General features: G+C 46.8%; 1 protein-coding gene across 2 annotated transcripts in view; it reads right to left on the bottom strand.

Moving 5' to 3' along the window:
- Positions 1-2031: 2031 nt before the first annotated feature.
- Positions 2032-26411, bottom strand: part of tmem232 (transmembrane protein 232) — a 141971-nt gene continuing 117591 nt past the window's right edge. For both annotated transcript variants that reach the window (XM_038805123.1, XM_038805124.1), the window contains 3 exons: positions 17032-17279; positions 13843-13936; positions 2032-2314 (listed from right to left, as the gene is read on the bottom strand). In XM_038805123.1, coding sequence (XP_038661051.1) covers positions 2096-2314; positions 13843-13936; positions 17032-17279 — 561 coding nt within the window. In that variant the 3' untranslated portion in view covers positions 2032-2095. The remainder of the gene's footprint in view (positions 2315-13842; positions 13937-17031; positions 17280-26411) is intronic.

The following is a 26411-nucleotide window of genomic DNA, read 5'->3' as shown; positions in this document are numbered from 1 at the left end:
TCGATGAGGGGTTGTGGGCTGATGCCCTGAGCAGGGTTAATTCTTCCTCCTCTTGCGCCAGGCTCAGCCTGATACAGTTTAAAGTTGTTCACAGAGCGCATATGACAGGGGCGAGGATGAGTAGGTTTTTTGGGGTGGAGGACAGGTGTGTGAGGTACTCTGGGAGTCCAGCAAATCACGTCCATTTTTCTGGATGTGCCCGGGTTCTTGGGGTGGCGTTGGGGTTAGAACATAGGACGATACAGCGCAGTACAGGCCCTTCGGCCCTCGATGTTGCACCGACATGGAAAAAAAAAACTAAAGGCCATCTAACCTACACTATGCCCTTATCACCATATGCTTATCCAATAAACTTTTAAATGCCCTCAATGTTGGCGAGTTCACTACTGTTGCAGGTAGGGCATTCCACGGCCTCACCACTCTTTGCGTAAAAAACCCACCTCTGACCTCTGTCCTATATCTATTACCCCTCAATTTAAGGCTATGTCCCCTCGTGCTAGCCACCTCCATCCGCGGGAGAAGGCTCTCACTGTCCACCCTATCTAACCCTCTGATCATTTTGTATGCCTCTATTAGGTCACCTCTTAACCTTCTTCTCTCTAACGAAAACAACCTCAAGTCCATCAGCCTTTCCTCATAATATTTTCCCTCCATACCAGGCAACATCCTGGTAAATCTCCTCTGCACCCGTTCCAAAGCTTCCACGTCCTTCCTATAATGAGGCGACCAGAACTGTACGCAATACTCCAAATGTGGCCGTACTAGAGTTTTGTACAGCTGCAACATGACCTCATGGCTCCGGAACTCAATCCCTCTACCAATAAAGGCCATCACACCATAGGCCTTCTTCACAACCCTATCAACCTGGGTGGCAACTTTCAGGGATCTATGTACATGGACACCGAGATCCCTCTGCTCATCCACACTACCAAGAATTTTACCATTAGCCAAATATTCCTCATTCCTGTTATTCTTTCCAAAGTGAATCACCTCACACTTCTCCACATTAAACTCCATTTGCCACCTCTTAGCCCAGCTCCGCAGTTTATCTATGTCCCTCTGTAACCTGCAACATCCTTCCGCACTGTCTACAACTCCACCGACTTTAGTGTCGTCTGCAAATTTACTCACCCATCCTTCTGCGCCCTCCTCTAGGTCATTTATGAAAATGACAAACAGCAACGGCCCCAGAACAGATCCTTGTGGTACGCCACTCGTAACTGAACTCCATTCTGAACATTTCCCATCAACCACCACTCTCTGTCTTCTTTCAACTAGCCAATTTCTGATCCACATCTCTAAATCACCCTCAATCCCCAGCCTCCGTATTTTCTGCAATAGCCGACCGTGGGGAACCTTATCAAACGCTTTACTGAAATCCATATACACCACATCAACTGCTCTACCCTCGTCTACCTGTTCAGTCACCTTCTCAAAGAACTCGATAAAGTTGGTGAGGCATGACCTACCCTTCACAAAACCATGCTGACTATCCCTAATCATATTATTCCTATCTAGATGATTATAAATCGTATCTTTTATAATCCTCTCCAAGACTTTACTCACCACAGACGTTAGGCTCATCGGCCTATAGTTACCGGGGTTATCTCTACTCCCCTTCTTGAACAAAGGGACCACATTTGCTATCCTCGTGGGGTGTTTCTCGATTTGTGTTCTTATTGTTATAGGGGGGGCTATTGTATTTTGGGGAAATCCCTATGTATAATTCTTGCGCGTTGTGTTCTTGTTTTTTTTTCTGTAGGGGGCGTTTTTGTTTAAAATCGACTGAAAACTTGAATATATATATATATAAAAAGTCCACGCAGGATTTTAACAAGGTTTTAATATTTCTTGAATAGTTTTGTAAGATTAAAAATAGTAGTGTGGAGGAACACTATTACTGTGAAGCAGTTGATGGAATACATCAACTTTCAGTAACGTTGAATATTACTACAGCTTTATTGAGCTTGATTATTGTAATGTGCAAATGACTAGTCCCATGCTGGTACAGACAAGTACACTACATTTTTCTTGGTTCACATAGATAAATCTTTAATAGGACTCAGAACTGTGTTCATTGATTAATAATAGCATTTCAAAGATTTACTAACGTTGCATTTCTGCTGCCTTGTTTTAATGAATTCTGACAAAGGGAAAGTGGAATTTCATAGGGGGTTGATTTTTTGTAAAATTTTTCCTCCTTCCTCTTCATCATCTCATTAAAATCATCTGCGGTTATTTTCTGTTTCTCTTGGAGTTGAAGCTCCCTTTTCTTTTCTTCATCTTCCATTTTTGCTTGTAGCTCTTTTCGCCACTATCAGATGAAGAAAGACATTAAAGTTGTAGCATTATTTAAATATGATGAAATGGAAAAATAAACAAATAGAAAGAAGTGTAAGTTTCGATTTTAAAAAACCCTTAATGAGAGAATAACATCTAAAAACATAGAATTTACAGTGCAGAAAAGACCATTCGGCCCATCGAGTCTGGACCAGCCCTTTGGAAAGAGCACCCTATTCAAGCGCACATCTCCACCCTATCCCAGTAACCCCACCTAACCTTTTGGGACACTAAGAGCAATTTATGGCCAATCCATCTAACCTGCACATCTTTAGACTGTGGGAGGAAACTGGAGCATCCGGAGAAAACCCACGCAGACACGGGGAGAATGTGCAGACTCCACACAGACAGTGACCCAAGCCGGGAATCGAACCTCGGGCCCTGGAGCTGTGAAGCAACAGTGCTAACCACTGTGTTCCTGTGCCATTTTGAGAGATTTGTAGGAACCTGGGATCAAATTGGGCAATCCAAGGGATAGTATAGCATAAATAAAAAATAAAACACCATAGAAATGTGGATATTGCAATATTTAAATAGGAAAAAAGCTGACATCAGGGGCAGGATTCTCCACTCCCCGACGGCAAATCACGCTCGGCGAGGGGGGCAGAGAATCCCCGATGACGGCAAAATCGGGGGCTGCACCGCTTTTGCGATGCTCCGCCCCCTGAAAAGCAGCGTACTCGATTTCTGCGCTCCGGGTCCGCGGGCTGAGTCCGCCATGAAGCACGGCATGGCTGGTGCAGGCCGCCATGCGCATGCGCGGCCACAGACCCGGAAATGCTAAGGGTCGTATTAGTAGCTAGAGCTGGGAGCTCTACACTGCCTCCCTGCTAGCCCCCAGCAAAACCGCGAATCGGTGGTTGTTTTGCGCCAGTTTTCCTGGCGTAAAACAGTATTTTCATGCCGGCATGGGGACTTAGTCTCCCAAAATGAGAATCCAGCCCCAGAAGTGTGAAACATAATATAACAGAAAGTCAAATTGTTCAAACAGAAAGTAAGAACAGATGTTTCTTATACATAATAAACCTATGTGCCCATCCACACATATATACTCTGGCACCAGTTCTTCCTCTATTAATGAGACCAGACAGCAAGTGGAACACAACAACTACCTGGCATTGAATGGGTAGGGAGCATCCTGACCTGATACAAAAGGCATCACAACCATATCAAACAGGCTTGATGGATCAGATGGTCTTTTTCAGTCTGATTTTTTTTGTGTTGAAAGGCTTGTCCACCTTCAGGTTACTCATTTCAAAATGAAAATGAAAAATGAAAATCGCTTAGTCACGAGTAGGCTTCAATGAAGTTACTGTGAAAAGCCCCTAGTCGCCACATTCCGGCGCCTGTCCAGGGAGGCTGGTACGGGAATCGAACCGTGCTGCTGGCCTGCTTTAAAAGCCAGCGATTTAGCTGAGTGAGCTAAACCAGCCCCCATCTCAAGAATCTCAAGAATCCATGAATTCTACATTGTGCTTAATCTTCACATATGTTTCACAGTCAAAGTGCGTTTTGGGGCTGGAATAGAGCTCCCGTAGTGTTTTGAATGACATGTCCAAACCTTCTGATGGTATGCAAGAGCTGTGTTTAATGTATAGAAAGTTCTCATAATGAATTATTAACCATAGCAAAACTAAAGAGTGTAAATAAGCGTTTTTCAAACTCAGGGTTGAAGGCGGGTGTCAGAAGGGTCACGGAGCAATCGGTTGTGGTGTTGCCGATCGCTGGAAGAAGTCCCCAACAGCCGCAACCTGTTTTTAAGAATGTTGGCCATTAGCAGTCTCCAATTGATTGTGGTGTTTGAGAGGGTGGGTCGCCGTGAGGCTGGGCTGTGTGCTGGTCACTGTGCACGCGCAGGAGTGGGTGGGGACAGGGACTGATGGGTGTACATGTGGGCGTGCGATGCTAACAGCGGTGGCCGCAGCTTGGAGCTCCGCTCTGGTGCTCATCCTCTGCACGCTGCTCGGCTCGTCCCCCGCCACCAATCGGCAGGATGCAACCTGCGGCTCCGTGGTCAAGCTGTTCAATGGCCGGCACAACGTCTGCTTGCACTCCCAGAACTGTGGTGATATGCCTATGGCTATATCATAGATGGATGGTATGCAACCTCCAACCAGCAGGTGGCGGTGCAGGCACACCATGCGGTCTCAAGACCAAGGTCATGTGACCAGTGACTCCCATGTCAGGAGAGACACATCCGGCCATGATCAGAAGGTTGAGAGGGTAATAAGGCATACAAGTGGTCGGTGCTAGGTGCAGTTCCAGAGGAGTGACAAGCAGACTCCAAGATAAAGTGCTCTGCAACAGATTGCTATCTTACCACACGAGTCACAATAAAGATCCTGGTTTGGACAAGTCGAAGTGTTTGGTGGATTCCTTCTGATGCGACCATCAATTCACTCAAAGACACGTGTAGAAGCAAACCGAGGTTATAACCAGCTTAGAACAGTGCCTGCCTGCGACTGGTACAATACTGTGAACCTCCTACAGGTCAACTGCTCTTTATACTTCCTTTCAAGGGGAGGAGCCATGGGCAGAGCCCGTACATGCACCAACATATCCCCCTGTGGGTGAAGCCACACAATGGCCCATAGGTGGAGCCCACAAGGTCAACAACCTAACATAGCTGTAACACAAAGGCAGAACATGACACTAATACACTGGTGAATTACTAGTACTATACATTGACCGCATTCATCCCCTGTTAAAAAAATGAAGTCCGGCAGGGGTGATGGGCTCATAAGTTCAGCCGGTCCGGCGCATGGATTGTGCGCTGCGATCGCCGAAGCACTGGTGTTGCTGCTGGTCCCGGTGTTGGGCTCATCCATGCTGGCATCGGAAGTGGGGCATGTGCGGGCACAGGCCCGGACTCCGGGAGCGTCTCTTCTGGAGCTTCATTCCTGTGGACTGGTGTGGCGGGCGGAAGGGAGCGCGGGAGCCATATAGGGGCGGGGGCCCTGGACATGGTAGGTTGAGCGGGATATAGTGGGGGGCTGGGGTGGTGGTGGTGGAGCCTGCGGGCGCCAGGTCCCGGAGGGAGACGGTATCTTCTCGGCCATCGGGGTATTCGACATAAGCATACTGGCGGTTGGAATGCAGGAGCTGGACCCTCTCTACCAGAGGGTCGGTCTTATGGCTCCTGATGTGTTTTCTGAGGAGGACTGGTCCCGGTGTCTTCAGCCAGGACGGAAGCGAGGCCCCTGAGGTAGCTCCCCTAGGGAAAACAAACAAGCGATCATGAGGGGTCTCGTTTGTGGCCGTGCAAAGGAGGGACCTGATAGAGTGGAGCGCATTGGGGAGGACCTCCTACCAGTGAGAAACTGGGGGATTCCTGGAGCACAGGATCAGTAGGACAGTCTTCCAGACCGTCGCGTTCTCCCTCTCCACCTGCCCGTTTCCCCTGGGGTTATAAGTGGTAGTCCTGCTCGAGGCAATGCCCTTACTGAGCAGGTACTGACGCAGTTCGTCGCTCATGAACGACGAGCCCCGGTCGCTGTGGACATAACTGGGGAAACCAAACAGGGTGAAGACACTATGCAGGGCTCTAATGACAGAGGACGTGGTCATATCGGGGCAGGGGATTGCAAATGGGAAGCGGAGAACTCATCTATGATGTTGAGGAAATATGTATTGTGGTTATTGGAGTGGAGGGGTCTTTTGAAATCGATACTGAGGCGTTCAAAAGGCCGGGATGCCTTTACCAGGTGGGCCTTATCTGGTCGATAGAAGTGCGGTTTACACTCCGCACAGATCTGGCAGTCCCTGGTCATAGCTCTGACCTCCTCGGTGGAGTAGGGCAGGTTGCGGCCCTTGATATAATGGACGAGCCGGGTGACCCCTGGGTGGCAGAGGTCATCGTGGATAGCCCGTAGTCAATCATCTTGCACGCTCGCGCATGTGCGCGCGGGACAGGGCATCTGGGGGCTCGTTGAGCTTCCCAGTTAATATACTATATCGTAGTTAGAGGTGGAGAGTTCGATCCTCCACCTCAAGATCTTATCGTTCTTGATTTTGCCCCGCTGCGTATTGTCAAACATGAAGGCTATCGATCGTTGGTCGGTGATTAGGGTAAACCTCCTACCCACAAGGTAGTGCCTCCAGTGCCGCACGGCTTCCACGATAGTTTGGGCTTCTTTTTTGACTGAGGAGTGTCGAATTTCAGAGGTGGTGAGGGTGCACAAAAAGAATGCTACCCGTCTGCCTGCTTGGTTGAGGGTGGCGGCAAGAGTGACCTCTGATGCGGCGCTCTCCACCTGGAAGGGGACGGACTTGTCCACCACGCGCATCGCGGCTTTGGCGATGTCCGCCTTGATACAGCTGAAGGCCTGGCGGGCCTCAGTTGCCAGTGGAAAGATGGTGGCCTTGATTAGTGGGCAGGCTTTGTCCGCATAATTGGGGACCCACTGGGCGTAATATGAAAAGAACCCAAGGCACCTCTTCAGGGCCTTGGGGCAGTGAGGGAGAGGGAGTTGCAGGAGGGGGCGCATACGGTCAGGGTCTGGCCCTAGGACCCTGTTCTCCACTACGTAGCCGAGGATGGCTAGTCTGGTTGTGCAGAAAACGCATTTCTCCTTGTAGGTGAGATTGAGGGTTTGGGCGGTTTGGAGAAATCGGTGGAGCTTGGCGTTGTGGTCCTGCTGATCCTGGCCGCAGATGGTGACATTGTCCAAGTACAGAAATATGGCCCGCAGTCTGTACTGGTCCACCATTCGGTCCATTGCTCTTTGGAACACCGAAACCCCATTCGTGACGCCAAAGGGGACCTGGAGGAAATGGAAAAAGTGGCCGTCTGCCTCAAAAGCCGTGTAGTGGCGGTCCTCCGGGTGGATTGGGAGCTGGTGGTATGCAGACTTCAGATCCACTGTGGAGAACACCCGGTAGTGTGCGATCTGCTTTACCATGTCTGCAATCCGGGGAAGGGGGTACGCATCGAGTTGCGTATATCGGTTAATGGTCTGGCTGTAATCAACCACCACCCGGAACTTTTCCCCGGTCTTGACAACCACCACCTGCGCTCTCCAGGGGCTATTGCTGGCCTCGATGACTCCCTCCCGCAAGAGACGCTGGACCTCGGACCTAATGAACGTCCTGTCCTGCATGCTGTACCGCCTGCTTCTGGTGGCGACTGGCTTGCAATCGGTGGTGAGGTTTGCGAAGAGAGGGGGAGGGTCGACATATAGGGTCGCGAGGCTGCATATGGTGAGTGGGGGCAGGGGCCCCCCGAACTTCAGGGTTAGGCTCCTGAGGTTATATTGGAAGTCGAGTCCCAATAGGAGAGGAGCACAGAGGTCTGGGAGCACATATAATTTAAAGTTAGCGTACTCAGCGCCCTGTATTGCTAGGGTTGCAGTAGTGCACCCTTGGATTTGCACCGAGTGCGACCCAGAGGCGAGGGAGATGGTTTGTTGCGGCGGGAAAATTGGGAGCGAGCAGCGTCTTACCATGTCTGGGTGAATGAAGCTCTCTGTGCTCCCGGAGTCGAAGAGGCAAGGCGTCTCGTGCCCGTTAACCCGAACGGCCATCATGGAGCTCCGGAGGTTATTGGATTGTGACTGGTCCAGGGTGACCGCGCTGAGCTGCGGGTAGCCGGCGGCGTGGTCAGAGGTGCTGGGGCGGCCCCGCGATGACTGTCCACATTAATCATAGGCATCAAGCGGCGTAGTAGATGGCAGCCAAGATGGCGGCCCCCATTGGTCGAGCGTGGCGGGCGGTGAGGAAGATGGCGTCCAAGGTGGCGGCCCCCATGGATCGCACGTGGCCAGCCACATGGGGGAGGATGGCCAAGATAGCGGCCCCCGTGCGTCGCACGTGCTGTGAGGGCTGGAAGGTGGCTGCCCCCACTGATGGCAGGAGGCTGATGACGCGTCTGTAGGGGGCAGAGTCGGCAGACACGCTGCCACACTACGGGGTCTGCGGGCCTGTGAGTCTGAGGATCGGGCCTGTGAGTTCGAGTTCTTAGACCTGGCCAGGCAGACTTTTGCGAAATGTCCTTTTCTCCCGCAGCTGCTGCAGTTCGCGTTGACGGCCGGCAGTGCTGTCGGGAGTGTTGAGACTGGCCGCAAAAATAGCAGGGTAGCCCCCCATGGTGGGTGGGCGGCCGCGCGGCACAGGCCTGGGGTAGTCTTTGGTCGGGGGCCCACGAGGGGTTCGTGTTGTCAGCCGGGAACGCAGTAAGGCTCTGAAACGCAACCTCCAGAGAGGTGGCTAACGTTACCGTGTCGTCCAGGTCCTGGGCCCCCTTTTCGAGCAGGCGCTGTCTCACATAATTCAACCGGACTCCCACCACGTAGACGTCTCGGACAGCGAGTTCCATGTGCTGAGTGGCCGTAACGGCCTGGTAATTACAGTTGCGTGCAAGGGCTTTGAGGTCGCGTAGGTAGTCATCTAGTAACTCCCCAGGGCGCTGGCGGCGAGTGGTGAAGATGTGTCGCGCGTAGACCTCGTTCACGGGCCGTCCGTAGAGGCATTCGAGCGTCACGAGGGCAGCGGCGTATGAGGAGGTCTCGTCGAGCTGAAAAGAAATGCGATGGCTCACCCGTGCGTGGAGGAGGCTCAGCTTCTGTTCATCGGTGACAGATGGCGTGGAAGAGGCAGCGAGATAGGCCTTGAAGCATCGAAGCCAGTGCGAAAAAATGTCTTTTGCCTCCGCAGCCTGCGGATCGAGTTCCAGTCGATCAGGTTTGAGGGCTGATTCTATAGTTGTGTTTCAACTGATTAAATTGATGCGACCATCAATTCACTCAAAGACACGAGTAGAAGCAAACCGAAGTTTTAATCAGCTTAGAACAGTGCCTGCCTGCGACTGGCACAATACTGTGAACCTCCTACAGGTCAACTGCTCTTTATACTTCCTTTCAAGGGGAGGAGCCATGGGCGGAGCCCGTACATGCCCCAACATATCCCCCTGTGGGTGAAGCCACACAATGGCCCAGAGGTGGAGCCCACAAGGTCAACAACATAACATAGCTGTAACACAAAGGCAGAACATGATACTAATACACTGGTGAATTACTAGTACTATACATTCACCACACCTTTGTAAGGCATAGAAGACCAAACACAACAACGATGTGAAGTACTGGTCGGGAAGTGCATCTGACAACAGTAACAGTTACTGAACAGTGAGAGGCCTGACGATGATGAATACCGGTCAAACGAGGCCAGTCAATACAGCTCACACACATCATCACTGGAAGAAAGCTACAGTCATCACTTTGTGTCACACTCTCTGGAAAAACCAGGAAGTAAGTGCTTTTGGTGAGAATTGAGAAGGAGATTACTTCAATGGATAGTACATTGCAGTGGAACCTGTTAAAAATATTGTGACATTGCACGTGTTTGACAAGTTACTTCATCTTGTCTAAAGTCAATGGGCGGGATTCTCCGTTGCCCAACGCCGATATTGTAATCGGCGATCGGGCGAAGAATCCCTTAATCCGACCGAATCGAGAGATGTGCCTGTTTTCACATGCTCCGCCCCCTCCAAGACGGCATAATCGGGGGTATGACGCACGCCATTGGACGGCCTCAGGAGGTCACCTGAGGCCCTCCCCCGATACTCCACCCCCAATGGGCCGAGTTCATGACGGCGCAGATCACTTGTGCTTTTAGTTTTTGTCACCCTTGCATGGCGGCTGCGGACGGGGTCCTGCGCCGCCAGTCGGGGGAGGGGGGGGGGGGCGGGGGCGTGCCGCTGGAATCCGGACAGGTATCGTGCCTCTGGAAAGTATGATCCCATCACTGGTGGAGATGCAGAAACAGAGACAGAATCTACAGGAGGTGTCAGCAACTTTCCAGCACCTGAAGGTGTAGCTGGGGGAGTCCAACCGCCTTCAGGTGAAGGAGATGAAATATGTGGTACCCAGGCCAACACTGAATGGGTGATGTCCATGGTGGAAGGCCTGGGAAAAGATGTCAGAGCTATGGATTAAGGTGTCTAATGCTTGGGCAATCTGTGCTCTCGATGGTTGAGGCCAAGGGCAGGGGAGCCCAGTAACAGGCAGGAATGTACCGGGCACAAATGGACATTGCTGTGGCGCTTCAGAGCTTGGCCCAGTTACAAAGGGTCATGGCTGAGGACATCGAGAACATTACCTGAGTGTTGACTGTCCTGGGTCAGTCACAGAGGGACATAACACAGTACCAGAGGGACATGACCGAGGCAGTGAAGGACATGACTCATACTGAGGGACGTGTCCCAGTTTCCGAGCTCCATGGTTGAGGGCATCGAGACTCTGGTTCAGACCAGAGGGGGCCTCCAGGGCTGGCAGCCTCTGGAGCTCACTCTGGCCTCACCTCCTTCCCATGGAGTAGCCAGGGAGGCCATCGACCACTCCGATGAAGGAGGAAGTTTTGGGGCCCATGCCGGTGCCTCCCACAGGGGAGGTGCTGGGACACATTAGCTTCTGAATTCCCCCCCCTTCTGACATGGGTGCATCTGATGGGCAGCGGACAAAACAGGAAGGCACTTCGCCACCTGTGTCAACCGAATGTCAGCCGGACCCATGTAGGTCCAGGCCCTCCAGAGGGCGTCCACCAAAGGTATCTCAGGTCAGCGGACGTGAATCGCAGCAGGCCACCTCCACCCCTTTTGTGCTGTTTGGGGATAACCTAGACGGAGCGTTAGAAGATGGAAAATTAAACAGTTAGAAACCAGTTAAGCTGGCATGGGTGCAGCACATGGGTTAGAATTAGGGGTCAGGGCACATCAATGTATATAGTCACCATTAAACACTTTTTAACCAACATTCCTCAATCCTCTACCTGAAGGATGTTAGGGATTGAATGAACTGGGTTGAGATGTTAGAAAGCATTTCCTGGGCAGAGGCATCTGTGTACTTGATATGTAACAAATACCAAATATGTTTTATGTCTGTAGCAAACATCAAGAAAAAAATATATGCTCTCAGGTTAAAACATACGCAAAGCATGGTGGGACTTGACCACATTCTGACTTGACCACATTCCTTGGGAGAGCAGATCCACACTGAGTTAGGCAGAAACAGCCTGTTAAGTAGGAACATCTGTATCATTAGCCCCCAGACTATCCTCACGAATATGGACAATGGGATCAGCTACTGACAAATGTAAGGATAATGGGACCAGCCACTGACAGGATTACGATAAGGGGAAGTAGAGAAACAATGACTGGAGTCATGGGGTCTGATAATATCAGAAAGTCATGAATTAACCTTCAACTGCAGATTAAACCACCCCACCCTGCCTGTTAACAAATGATTGGGTCATGGTCAGCCATGCTGGGCTGTTACTTATCTGAAGAAATGTATAAATTATGAGGTTTCCTTTGGTTCTGTGGAGAAAGCTCGGGGTTAGTCGGAGACTCAGTCCCACTGGCGTAACAAATAAACTGTTTTGACTTTTGGAACAGACCTGAGTGCCGAGTGATTCTATCAGATTCATCAACGCTAACAGGGTGTAGAGGCTGTACTGGGTGGGGGGTGTGGGAGGGTTGTGGTGAAGTGTGTGGGTGGTGGAGGATGGCATGGGGCAGGTTCCCCCAGGGCACTTGAACGTTCCATCTGGGGTTACCCTCAGAGACATGGCAGGGAACAGGACGAGGTATGAGGCCGCCTTTTGTGACAGCTTACCCAGTGAGTGACTCATCCCCATGCACCACTTCCATAACTGCTCCACCACCCCACTTCCGCTAAGGATATATGGGCCCGTGAGATGGAATGACCAGCACACATAGCTGGACAGTGGAATGCGATCCCGAAGGCAGGAGTCAGACTTTTTCAAATGATGAGGAGCACCAGAGCTCATCTCACAGCGAATGATCATTATCCTCCGTCCCGTGGACAAGACCCACTGATACGGTTTGCCCCAGGCCAACACCCTGTCGTAATGCTGGTAGGATCCTCGGAGGGGGAATGGTGAGTTGGGGTGGTGGGATGGAGTGAGGTGTGGAAGGACAGGGAGATCCTGAGGGGGACACCCCAAATCCACGGAGCTGTCACCAAGTCACTTGCTGCACCCCCCCAAGCAAGCGTGACAATTTTGAAGACTTTTTAAAACTTGGCATACCATCTGTCTCTTTTAAATTGTGCCGTGTGACTTCCGCCTTAGAGGAGCGGGGCATCACGGAAGGGAGGTGTAGCTGTGTCCAACGTGCCAAGTAGATTTAAATGCATGCAAATGCCAGTTTTGCATGGCCCCGCCAGTGCAGAAAGACAGAGAAGACTCAAGCTACTGGGTTTTATTTTCTAAAAATGCAAAGTAATTTTAAAGCATTTTGCTACAAGGGTATCTCTCAGGCTGAAAAACTCGGAGGACAGCCATGTATTTTCAGAATGGAAATAAATGGAAATTCAGGCAAAAACATGAACGAATGGCCAATTGTATCTTTAAAACCAATGGTAAAAAAATTCTGATTGGTGAATACTTATCTTTTCTTGTTGTCCAGTAATAAAGGAACTTTGCAGATGTAGACTAATAGGGAGAGGGAGAATCAAAGGTAACTGACAGATCCAATAAACACAGATGGAGCAGAGATGGTCATACCAGCCAGTATTGAGTTTACATTATTGGTGATATTGACTAGTAAAGCTACACCTCTGCAGGGTTGGTGCAATCTCTCTTGACTAATCCGACTTTGGGTAACATCTGAAATGAATCAATATTAGACGTACTGATTCACTTGACTCCCTGGCTCTATACCTTTGGCAAAGTCATCTCTGTAGAATCATTATCCAAAGCTGCAACTCATTTAATGGGTCTTGGCAGAAAACTGAAGACAAAAATGCCAAAGAACAACATGTTGTGTTCAAAGAAAGGCACATCGAGTGCTGATACAGGCCACCTATCACTGAAGATATAACTGCATTTGGAACAACATTTGATGTCAGGGAATGCCAGGAGGCTTCCACATCTTCTCTCAATCGTTTCTCCCCACAGAAAAGACACTTTCAGACTGTTAACATCATAGTAAAATAAAAGTATAGGTGGTTATCAGCATGGCAATGAAAGAAAGACCAGCTCTCTGTCCATTTAAATGAAAAGTTAACTGAAGATTCTGAAGGCTGCATTGATGTAGTCCTATAAAAGGAAAGGTAATGTAAGTAATAATCCAAAGTTACAGATTCTAAAACATCTTTAAGAAATGTTGAGCCTTGCGTTTGTTCATTTGATTCATATCTGCAGTTTTAGAGGATGCTGCTGATGGCCCATTCCCACCGCAGGCTTCCTGACAGCGTGGGGCGGATTCAATGAGAAATCCCATTGACAGCAGTGGGACAATAAGATCGTACTGCCAGCCAAACGGCAGGCCATCTCCCACCACGGGAGGCCAGAGAATCTCACCCATGGTCTTACAGGAATAACATGATGACAATCAGCACAACTGACTTCATGTAGTTTGTCCAACAGAAAATAAGTTCAGTTCAAAACTAAACCCAATTAAAATAATCAGCTCCTAGAGTCATAAAGAACACGAATATAACTTATAATTACCCTCAACTAGATTTACTGGTAAAAATAAATTACCTGATCTTCCACTATTCTCCTCAGATTGAAGTTTGTACGAGAATTGAAATCAGGTAGTGATTCACGATCGGTTTGTGCTAACATTACTTCTTGCCTGAAATTAAACATCATAGTTACATTAACAATTTACTTTCAGAACAGCAAAAGAAAACTAAAACTCAGAGAAGGCAAAATATTCAATATTATAAGAATAGGTACAATGTTTCGGCTGCAAACAAAGCTTTAGGAGATGATAAATAGAAAGTTTAGAACACAAAGGAGGTTTGATTTTACTTTCACTATTTAATATGTGTAATTGGATGTTACTGTGCTTTTTGCCATCACTTTAGAATGGCTTTCACTGCAAGAATAGCTATCTGTAAGTTAAGGTCACTCTGATTCATTCTTCACATCACTAAAATGCTTTGTTTGAAATGATCAGTCCAGATACACACAGCCAGCTGGAGTACTATGCACGATGGTCCAGAAAACACAGTTATGATTGAAGTGGCTTTAAATTACCAAGGTTTAGATGTACTTACCTCAGTGCTAAAATTTTGCATTTTAATGGACTAATAGACCTACTTAACGATTAAATGCAGAATTAACATGTCACTATGAAAATTAAAATGTATCTTGCACTAATCAACTAAGCAGATGTATATTACTTATCCTATTCATATGAATCGAAAATATCCTCATAACATAATCTTTTCAAGTGTGAAGACCAAAATTAATTTCCTTCTCCATTTAGCCCACATAGATATTTTAATTAGTCCCTTGAAATGTAAAGATTTGTAAAAGACTATTTGAAAATATAACTGTGCCTCACTCTAGCAGTGTCTCTTTTCTTGTTGAACTGGACATACTGCTGCAGAAAATGTTTCTCAACACTCTCTAGGAACTCTTGCCCCTCTCTGCCCCTTCCTAACCCAGTCTATATTTGGGTAATTAAAGCTACTCTCCCATTTTTGCATTTTTCTGTAATTTCCCTGAAAATCTGTTCCTCTACATATATCCCATGAGTCGGTAGCCTGTGGACTGCACCAAACAATATGACTGCACCTTTTCTGTTTCTTAGTGCCAGCCAAATTGATTATGTTCTAAACTTCTTTGGAACATTATCTTTCTGTAACACTGCAATGCTCTCCTTAATCAATACCACCATCCTCCACTTTTCTTTGGTGTTGGGTAGGTTGGGGGGGAGGGGGTGTTGGTGTAGGGGGGGTCAGAGTTGGGGTGCTGTAGGTCATGGGCTCTTGGGGGATTCCTTTCTGTGTGGAGGGGTAGTCGGGTGGGGTGAGGGGAGGCCCATGGGGGGATCGGTCTGGGCATTTACAATACCTGTAGTTACGCAGAAGTTAGAAGAGGTTTTAATTTTTGAACTTTTTCGGAGTAAGTATTGGTGTAACCCTGACAGAACCATCCAAAGTTTGCAAATGAAATCATATTTTCGATGGTTCCCAGGACAGGGCAATTGTCCAGAGGAAGTTACATTTCTGGCCAATTGCTGTGCAAACCTTTACCTGTAAAGATCAGAGTGAGGTACCCCATTGTTCTTTGGTGTACCTCCAATTCTGATGGCGGGGAGCTCGGAGGGCATGGCTCTGTATTTCTATAACTATTAATGAACATCTATTTATTTTAACTTGTTTACTATTGCTTCATTAACGCCATAGTATATACGTAACACCATAGCCTCAGCTTTGCTCAATGTTGTATTGGATTGGATTTGTTTATTGTCACGTGTACCGAGGTATAGTGAAAAGTATTGTTCTGCACACAGTCAGAAAGATCATTCCATACATGAAAGAAAAACATAGGGCAAACATAAATACACAATGTAAATACATAGACACAGGCATCGGGTGCAGCATACAGGAGTGTAGTACTAATCAGTAGAGAAAATGTGTGAAGTGATCAAATCAGTCCTTCAGAGGGTCGTTTAGGAGCCTGGTAACAGCGGGGAAGAAGCTGTTTGTGAGTCTGTTTGTGCGTATTCTCAGACTTTTGTATCTCCTGCCCGATGGAAGAAGTTGGAAGAGTGAATAAGCCTGGTGGGAGGGGTCTTTGATTATGCTGCCCGCTTTCCCAAGGGAGGTGTAGACAGAGTCATTAGATGGGAGGCGGGTTTGTATTCACGACTTTCTGTAGTTTCTTATGATCATGGGCATAGCAGTTGCCATACCAGGCTGTGATGCAGCCAGATAGGATGCTTTCTATGGTGCATCAATAAAAGTTGGTAAGAGTCAATGTGGACATGCCGAATTTTCTTAGTTTCCTGAGAAAATATAGGTGCTGTTGTGCTTTCTTGGTCATAGCACGAGGTGGGTGGACCAGGACAGATTGTTGGTGATGTGCACACCAGCCCAGCTCCAGATAAACAACTCCCATGACTATGGATGGCACGGTGGCACAGTGGTTTGCACAGCTGCCGCACAACGTCAGACACCCGGGTTAAATCCTGGCCTTGGGTGACTCCGTGGAGTTTGAACATTCTCCCATGTCTGCGTTCGTTTCCTCCAGGTGTTCTGGTTTCCTCCCACATTCTAAAGATGTGCTGGTTAAGTGGATTGACCAAGATAAATTGCCCCTTAGTGCCCAAAAGGTTAGGTTCAGTTATAGGGATATGGTGGGGGTTTGGGCCTAGATACGGTGCTCCTTTGGAGGGTTGGTGAAACTCGATGGGCCAAAGGGCATCCTCCTGCACTGTAGGGATTCTATGACTTTTATGATTCAATGACCATCAATTTCCTTAGCCAGCAATATATTCAATGTAGATTTCTGTGATCTCCAGACTTTGCCTCTTTCCGCATTGACCATTTCACTGTTCTAGCTGCTTTGCCTTCCCTGACCTGGTTATATTATGTAGAATTCAGTCATGTTCCTCCCCTTTGCCCCCATCATGTTTCAAAATCTATCGACCATTTTTCACAGAAAGGATATGAAAAATCTTTTTTAAATAATCATAATGTATTCATGGGAGCTATAAAAAAAAAGATGGGGAACTGGTACTGTCATTCTCTCCCCGTACCTCCAATGTCTAACAATCAGTTTACACCATAACTGCTTACATAAAACAATAGATCTGTCCTTTTTAATGAAAAATAATTTTGGGAAAAAATAATTTTGTAGTTGAATTATTATGGCTGGAAAGTAAGAACAAATGCAGTTCTGAATAATTGAATACAATGTTAAATTTGTTCTTACCTGAGCGAAAGGCGTGCCGGTTTTTTTTCCACCTTCAACTGTTTCTGAAGTGGAGACCTGGAATGAATGGGTCGTGGCGGCTGCATCCGAGGCAAAGCGATATAAGGAACCACAGGAGGCAGGCAAAGCTGAGACAAAATGTTTGCTATTCGCCAACCCAGAGAGTGAATTGCCACTGAGCTCTTGAGAGATGATGATGTTTTGGAGTTTGTATTAATGAAAGGATTTATTGGGCCGTTTAATTCTGCCTAGGAAAATGTTTAAAAAGTGAAAAAATCAAGTGCAGCATGGATAAGCAATATTTATTCATTGACTATGTGTGATTAATAACGTATAACATGCTTGCAATGATTATTTATTTTCTCCACATCTTCCATAGCCGCACCATCAAGTTTGTGATGGACGAGGTAAATTACCTTGGAAATCCAATACGAGGGGTGTCCTCAATTCTTGTTTATTGGGTCACTTAGTTGCTCGCCATGGAGATTCACTGACTACACATTACATTATTTAAAGAGCATACACAAACGTCACTCTTGCAGTTGCCTACCTCCAGCTATCTGTGTGAGCTGCTCCATTTCAGGAGCATATGCACGATGATGAGTCACAAGGGCATATGTGATGTGACCATCAATTCACTAGACACACGATTGGAAGTAAACTGTGGTTTTAATAGTCTTACAACTGAGACTGCCTGTGACCAGAGGAACTGAGAGCAGGCTTACGGCTGCAGCACTTTATACTTCCGGTAGTAGGCGGAGCCATGGGCGGAGCCAAGGGTGGAGCCCTATACAAGCTCCTCATCTCCCCCTATGGGCAGAGCCACGCAACGGCTCACATACAGAGCCCACAAGGACATAATATAATGCAATGCAATACAGTGTGAATTACAATACAATATAATTCACCACAATATGCAAGTGTTTTGACCACTTTGCTAGAACATATATTTGTGCACATTATTTCTAACTGAATGTGTGTTTAAGTCACGAGTGCACTTCTAAAAGCTGTACACTTGATCTGTCCAGTATTTAGTGCAGCAAATCATTGATAAAATATCTTGGCACAAAATTCCAGTGAAAACACAGACAGATCATGAATCAGAGGGACTGTAAAACAGAACAGGTTCTGTGCTGTATGCTTCTAAAGTACACTACTTTTAGATGACGGCTCAGTGCTACTACTCTGAGTTAGAAGGTTCTGATTTCAAGCTGACTCCATAATTTCCATGCACACACCCATGTGCTGCCAGAACATATGAACAACTGAGTGGCACAGATATCAGCACTGAATCAATTACGTCAGAACACCCCATTCAACCGTCAAGTTGGAAATTCACTAAGTTTAAACAGGTCCTGTTGTGAGCAGACATATTCAGAAGACAAATATTTTGTTGACAAATGTTAACTAAACAAATGCAAACTACTGTCACTGCTGAAAATCTGAAATATTAAACAGAAAATGCTGGAATCACTTGGGAGGTCAGACAACATTTATGGACTTCTCTTGTTTTGTCTCTTTTCCTGTAAGTGTGAGATTATGGTCTGCTGTTCCTCCTCTTCATCCCCTCTAACCAAAATAGCATTCCAGACACCAAATCAACGTTGCCAACTGTATGTTCTACTGAAGATCCTGGTCAAAATTCCACTGTACAGCAGTTCACCATCAGTTACAACAGCCAAAACAACAAAACCAGCAGACCAGCTTGTAAAATGAACATACTAGTGATCTACTTGGAAGCAGTTTATAATCCCTTTAAATAATCCAGGAAATAGCATTCTTTTGACTTGCCACACCCATAATTTGTGGGCGTATTACTGAATTTGCAAACAACATTGTAAATGTATTTGCCAGCTACACATAAGCTGTTACTCTGTAATAACTGGAATACACCAATCAAAGTATATATTTTTTAAATAGCATCTGGGCCGAGATGCAGGTATAACACTCTGTAGTTTGTGTCCACATAGAACCATAGAAAGTTACGGCACTGAAAATGCCCATTTGATCAGCCCATGGTGATGGGCCAAAAAATAAAAACTAGCTGCCCATTTCAATCCCACTTTACAGCACCCAATCTTTAGGTACAGATCCAGATACCTTTTAAATTAGTTGAAAGTTTCTGCCTGCACCACCAAAGCAGGCAGTGAATTCCAAACACCTACCGGTGAAGAAGTGTTTTTTTCTCGTATCGCCTCTAATCTTTCTACCATTCATTTTAAATCTGTGTCTGTTGGTAATTGACCTCTCTACTGAGGGAAATAGGGCATTCCTATCTATGACATTCAGAATCTTATACACCTCATTCAGGTCACCCCTCAGAATCCTCAAGTCCAAGGAAAATAACCCCAGTTTATCCAATCTCTCCTCATAGCTGCAATTTTCAAGCCCTACCAACATTCCTATAAATCTCCTTTGTACTATCTCCAGGGCAATTATGTCTTTCCTGTATTGTGGCAATCAGAAGTGTGCACAAAATTCCAGCTGTGGCCTAACCAGTGTTTTATATAGTTCCATCGTCAAATCCCTGCTTTTATATTTTATACCTTGCCCGATAAAGGAAAGCATGCTTTCTTTACTAACTTATACACCTGTCCTGCTACCTTCAGGGACTTGTGGATATGCATTCCAATGTCTCTCACTTCCCCCACTCCTCCCAATATCCTTCCATTTATTGATGATTCCCTTGCTTTGTTTACTCTCGCCGAATACCTCACACTTCTCTGGATTGAATCTCATCTGCCACTTTGCCACTCACTCAATCAAACCATTGATATCATTCTGGAATTTACAGCTATCCCCTTTACAATAAACTACAGGGCCAATTTATAGTTCATCTGCAAATTTCCTAATCATGCCACCCACATTTGTCCAAATTATTAGTATATACAATAAACAGCAAGGGGTCCAACACTGAGCCCTGTGGAACACCACTAGAAACCATTTCCCATTTGTAAAAACAGTAGCACAGTGGTAGGCACTGTTACTTCACATCACCGGGGTCCCAGGTTCGATTCCCGGCTTGGGTCAGAGGCTGTGTGGAGTCTGCATGTTCTCCTGTGTCTGTGTGGGTTTCCTCCGGGTGCTCCGGTTTCCTCCCACAAATCCCGAAAGACATGCTGTGAGGTAATTTGGACATTCTGAATTCTCCCTCTGTGTACCCGAATAGGTGCTGGAATGTGGCGACTAGGGGATTTTCACAGTAACTCCATTGCGGTGTTAATGTAAACCTACTTGTGACAATAAAGATTATTAAAAATTAAAACATTATGTTTCCTGTTGCTGAGCCAATTTTGGATCCAACTGGCCACATTCCCCTGCACCCTATGGGCTTTCACTTTACTGACCAGCCTGCCATACAAGACGTTGTCAAATGTTTTACCAAAATCCATATAGACAACATACACTTCACACTCCTCATCAATCCTCCTTGTTGTTTCCTAAAATAATTTTATTACGTTTATAAGACACGACCTTCCCCAAACAAACCATGTCATCACTGAGTAATCAGTTATTTTCTAAGTAACAGTTTATCCTGTCTCTTGAAATTGATTCTAATAATTTGCCCACCACTTACTGGCCTATAATTATTTGGCCTATCACTCGCGCCCTTTGTAAATAGTGTTACAACATTCGCAGACCTCCAATTCTCTTGTTCTTCGGTGTATGTAGTGAGGGTTGGAAAATGATCCTCAGGGCATCCACTATGTCCTCCCTGACTTCCTTTAACAGCCTCGGATAAAATGCATCTGGCCCTGGTGATTTATCCACCTTCAAGGATATCAGTCCTTCCTCGCCCACTGTGATTATTATATTGAATATTTTGCACTCCTCTTTAACTAGAATATCTGCCTCAAACCGAAAAAAAAGAGGGAGAGGGACAGTACTTAAGGAGAGAACCAGACCTGTGACAGCCACTGTTCTGAGTGTGGATTTAAGAATGCAGCTGATTGGTGAGTACGTCCTCATGAATGTTTTTATTTTATTAAAGTAATTTATTATTTAACAGAGGGTTAGTCATGACGGTTGGTGGGGCTTGGTGTTCCGCCCGCAACATGTGGTCAATCATTAAGTCATGAATGCTGACAACATCCTTGACAATTGTGGCAGCACGGTAGCATTGTGGATAGCACAATCGCTTCACAGCTCCAGGGTCCCAGGTTCGATTCCGGCTTGGGTCACTGTCTGTGCGGAGTCTGCACATCCTCCCCGTGTGTGCGTGGGTTTCCTCCTGGTGCTCCGGTTTCCTCCCACAGTCCAAAGATGTGCAGGTTAGGTGGATTGGCCATGATAAATTGCCCTTAGTGTCCAAAATTGCCCCTGGTGTTGGGTGGGGTTACTGGGTTATGGGGATAGGGTGGAGTTGTTGACCTTGGGTAGGGTGCTCTTTCCAAGAGCCGGTGCAAACTCGATGGGCTGAATGGCCTCCTTCTGCACTGTAAATTCTATGATTAATCTATGAATTACATCTGCAGGAAGTACATCCAGCTCCACTTGCTGACTGAAGAAATGGATAGGTTTGAGCAGCAGCTGGAGGTAATAAGAAGCAATCAAATAGCAGAAGGCATTATAGAGACGTGGTCACATCCAAGGTACAGGAAGATAGATGGGTGACAGCTCAACGGGGCAGGCAGCCAGTGCAGGAGTCCCCTGTGGCTGTGCCCCTCTTGAACAAGTATGCCCTTTTGAATACTGATGAGGGGGGTGGCCCATTAGGTGACAGCAGCAGCAGTAGCCATGGCTGGCCCTGCTGTACAGAAGAGGGGGGAAAAGCATAATAGAGCAATACAAATTAGGGAATCGATAGTCAGGGGCATAGATAGGCACTTCTGTTGTCGCAAAAGAGTCTCCAGGATGGTGTGTTGCTTTCTTGGTGCCAGGGTCATGGATCTCTCCAAGCGGGTATAGGACATGCCGAAAAGGCAAACGGGCAGATGTCATTGTCCACATTGGTACAAATGACATAGGAAGAAAGAGCAGCAAGGTCCTGCAAAGACATTACAGAGAGTTAGGTAGTAAGCTAAAAAGTAGGACCTCCAGGGTAGTGGTCATTTCAGGATTATTCCCCGTGCCATGTGCTAGTGAAGCTAGGAATGGAGAGATACTACAGTTGAACACGTGGGTAAAGAACTGGTGTGTGTGGGGGGGGGGGGGGGGGGGGGGGGGGGGGGGGGGGGTGGGTGGGGGGCTTCAGACATGTGGATCATTTGTATGCCTTCCAGAGAAGGTGGGACCCAGACAAGCAGGACAGGTTGCACCTAAACTAGAGGGGCACTAATATCCTGGCTGGGGGGTTTACTAATGTGGTTCGTGAGGGTTTAAACTTGTGGGAACCAGAGCAGCAGGCCAGCAAGTGTAGAGACTGGGGACAATATAGCTAAGATGGAGAGCAGGCAGAGAGAAGTCACTGATCTCAGTGGGTCTGGAGGTCTGGAGTGCGTTTGCTTCAATGCAAGAAGTATAACAGGTAAGACGGATGAACTTAGAGCTTGGATCAATGTGGGGAATTATGATATTGATGCTATTACGGAGACATGGTTAAAGGAGGGGCAGAACTGACAGGTTAACATTCCGAGATATCGGTGTTTTGATGATACTGAGGGGTAGCAGAAATGGTGGGTGAGTTGCATTACTGGTTAGGGAACATATCACAGCTGTGATGAGGGTGGATATCTTGGAGGGATCCTGCAGTGAGGCACTATGGGTAGAGCTCACAATTAGGAAGGGTGCAATCACAATGTTGGAGTTGTTCTATAGGCCTCCCAACATCCAGCGGGATACAGAGGAACATATATGTAGTCAGATTCTAGAAAGAGGTGAAAATAGCAAGGTTGTTGTGGTGGGTGATTTTAATTTCCTCCATATTCACTGGGATTCCCTTTGTGCCAGAGGTCAGATGGAGAGCAATTTGTTAGTTGTGTCCAAGAGGTTTTTTTGAAATAGTATGTTGATAGTTCAGCCAGGGAGCAGACCTTACAGGACCTAGTATTGGGGAATGAGCCTGACCAGGTGACCAAAGTTTCAGAAGGGGAACATTTTGGGAACAGTCATCATAATTCCGTAAGTTATCGAATACTCATGGATAAGGACAAAAGTAGTCCTCAAGGAGGGTGCTAAATTGGGGGAAAGGTAACTACAACAGAATTCAACAACAACTGGAGAATGTGGATTGGGAGCAGCTGTTTGAGGGTAAATCCACATTTGATATGTGGGAGTCTTTTAAAAACCAGTTGATTCGAGTGCAGGACAGGCATGTCCCTGCGAAAATAAAGGACAGAAATGGAAGATTTAGGGAACCATGGATGACAGGGGAACCTTTGAGACTAGTCAAAAAGAAAAAGGAAGCATGCATAAGGTCTAGGCAACTAAAAACAGACAAAGATTTTGAAGAACATAGGGAAAGTAGGAACAAACTCAAACGGGGAGTTGGGAGGGCCCGGACCAGCCTCCCAGAACAAGCGCCGGAATGTGGCAACTAGGGGCTTTTCACAGTAACTTCATTGAAGCCTACTTGTGACAATAAGCGATTATTCTTATTAAAAGAGGCTGTGAAATGTCATTGGCAAGTAGAGGCAAGGAAATCCTAAGGCCTTTGATACATGTGTAAAGAGCAAAAGGGAAGCTAAGGAAAGAGTAGGCTCTCTCAAGGACAAAGGAGGGAAGTTATGCATGGAGTCAGAGGAAGTGGGTGAGATCCTTAATGAGTACTTTGCATCGGTATTCACCAAGGAGATGAACATGACGGATGTTGAGGTTAAGGATGTGTGTGTGAATACTCTAGAACATGTCAGCATAATGAAGGAGGAAGTGTTGAATATCTTAAAATGCATTAAGGTAGACAATTCTACTGGGCCGAATGGAATATATCTCAGGTTTCTGTGGGAGGCAAGAGATCATATAGCTGGGGCCTTAACAGATATCTCTGCATCATCTTTCATCACAAGTGAGGTTCCAGAGGGCTGGAGAATAGCAAATGTTATCCCTTTGTTTAAGAAGGTAAGCAGGGATAATGCAGGTAATTATAGGCCGGTGAGACTGCCGTCAGTGGTGGGAAGTTGTTGGGAGAAGAAAATGAGGGACAGGATTTATTCACATTTGGAAGCAAATGGACTTGTTAATGTGAGACAACATGGTCTTGTGCAGCGAAGGTCATGTATTACCACCTTGATAGAGTTTTTTGAGGAGGTGTCAAAATTAATTGATGAGGGAAAGGCTGTGGATGTCATCTAAATGGACTACAGTAAGGCTTTTGACAAGGTCTCTCGTGGAAGACTAGGACCCCCCCCCCCCCCCCCACCCCCCCAACCCACCGGCACTCACAGTTTGTCAGTTCTCTCTCTCTTTGTCAGTTCTCTCTCTTTCTTTGTCAGTTCTATCTCTCTTTGTCAGTTCTATCTCTCTTTGTCAGTTCTCTCTCTCTTTGTCAGTTCTATCTCTCTTTGTCAGTTCTCTCTCTCTTTGTCAGTTCTATCTCTCTTTGTCAGTTCTCTCTCTCTTCCAACAACCCCCCCCCCCCCCAAACCCACCGGCACTCGCAGTTTGTCAGTTCTCTCTCTCTCCCCGGCCTGTCACCCACCTCCACGCTGAACGGCGTCAACCATCAGCACTGGTTGACGCCGTTAAATACCTACTTTGATTAATGCCGACGTGACCCGTGGCCACGTCGGCGGGACTTCGGCCCATCCGGGCCGGAGAATAACGGCAGCACATAAAACCGTTGCATCCCGCCGGCCCCAGCCATTCTCCGAGGCGGGCGGCGGGATTGGCGGCACGCCGACTTCTGGCGGGTGGGAGAATTCTGGAAATGGCGGGAGCAGGGTTTCTCGGCGGCCCCGGGCGATTCTCCGACCCTGCGTGGGGTCGGAGAATTTCGCCCCAGGGGTGAAATAGCGGATGACCTCAGGATAATTTTTCAATCCTCAAGAGGTACAGGTGAGACCCCAGAGGATTGGAGATCTGCGAATGATGCACCATTATTTTACAAAGATGTGGGGGATAGCCAGAAAACTGTAGGCCGGTAAGTCTGACTTCGGTGGTAGGCAAATTACTGGAAACAATTCTGAGAAACACGATAAACTGTCACTTACAAAGGCATGGACTGATCAGGGATAGTCAGTGCAGTTTTGTTATGGGAAGATCATGCCTTATTAACTTAATTACATTTTTCAGGAAGTAACAAAGAGATTGATGAGGGAAGTGTAATGGATGTTGTCTACATGGATTTCAGTAAAGCATGTGACAAGGTCCCACATAGCAGGCTGGTCAGAAAAAGAACGTATGATGGGATACAGGTTGGATACAAAATTGGCTCAGTGACAGGAAACAAAGGGTAATGGCTGATGGGTTTTTTTGTGAATGGAAAACAGTTTCCAGTGTTGGGGCCCTTGCTATTTGTTGTAAATATTATTGGTTTAGACTTAAATGTGGGAGTCATGATTCGGAAATTTACAGATGAGACAAAAATTGGCAGTGTAGTTGATAGTAACAAGGATAGTGTCAAATCCAGAATTATAGCAAGGGTTTTGTTGAGTGGGCAGTGAAGTGGCAAATGGAATTCAAATTGGACAAGTGTGAAGTAATGCATTTGTGGGGGAATGTAAGCTACTCGTGACAATAAAGATTATTATTGGCGGGGGGCAACAAAGCAAGGAAATAATTAATAAATGGGAAGATTTTGAGCAAGTTAGAGTCCTTGGAGTGCATGTCCATAGATTCTTGAAAGTGACAGGACATGTGGACAAGGTGGTCAAGAAAGCATATGGAATGCTTTCCTTTGTTGGATGAGATATTGAACACAAATATAAAAGCAAAATACTGCAGATTCTGGACATGTGAATCTGGAAAAAGTCAGAAGGTCTGGCAACAACTGTGTTTCAAGTTTGTTTGACTTCTTCAGAGCTAAAGAGAGGTAGAAATGTGATGGATTATATGATGTATAAGAGGAGGTTGAGCTGCTGGAGCAGATTAGAAGGTCAGTGAAAGGTGGGAGTTAGGAGAAATTGCAAACAAAGATGTGTAAGTCATGAGATAGGGGAAGGGTTAATGGTGGGAAGGGCTATAGAATGTGCTTGTAGTGGCATGAAATTAAAATATCAGAACCAAAGTTAGTGCTTAGTGAAAGCAAAACTAAAGATCAAGTGACAAATGGACCAGTGTGGGAGGGGTGCTTGCATCGGGACAAAAAATGTTTTTCAATATAAAGCAAAGGATCAAGACTGATGGGCCCCATCAGTCTACTTTGAACCATAGTGATACCTAGTACAAAGGAAGATGGTTTTGATTGTAGGTCGTCAATCATCTCAGCTACAGGACATCACTGCAGGAATTTCTCAGCATAGTGTCCGAGGCCCAACCATCTTCAGCTGTTTCATCAATGATCT

The sequence above is a fragment of the Scyliorhinus canicula genome, chromosome 8, assembly GCF_902713615.1.
Source record: "Scyliorhinus canicula chromosome 8, sScyCan1.1, whole genome shotgun sequence".
In the NCBI taxonomy this organism is placed as follows: Eukaryota; Metazoa; Chordata; class Chondrichthyes; order Carcharhiniformes; family Scyliorhinidae; genus Scyliorhinus; species Scyliorhinus canicula.
Note: the sequence above shows the minus strand (reverse complement) of the source record. Positions and strands in the feature narration are given on the sequence as shown.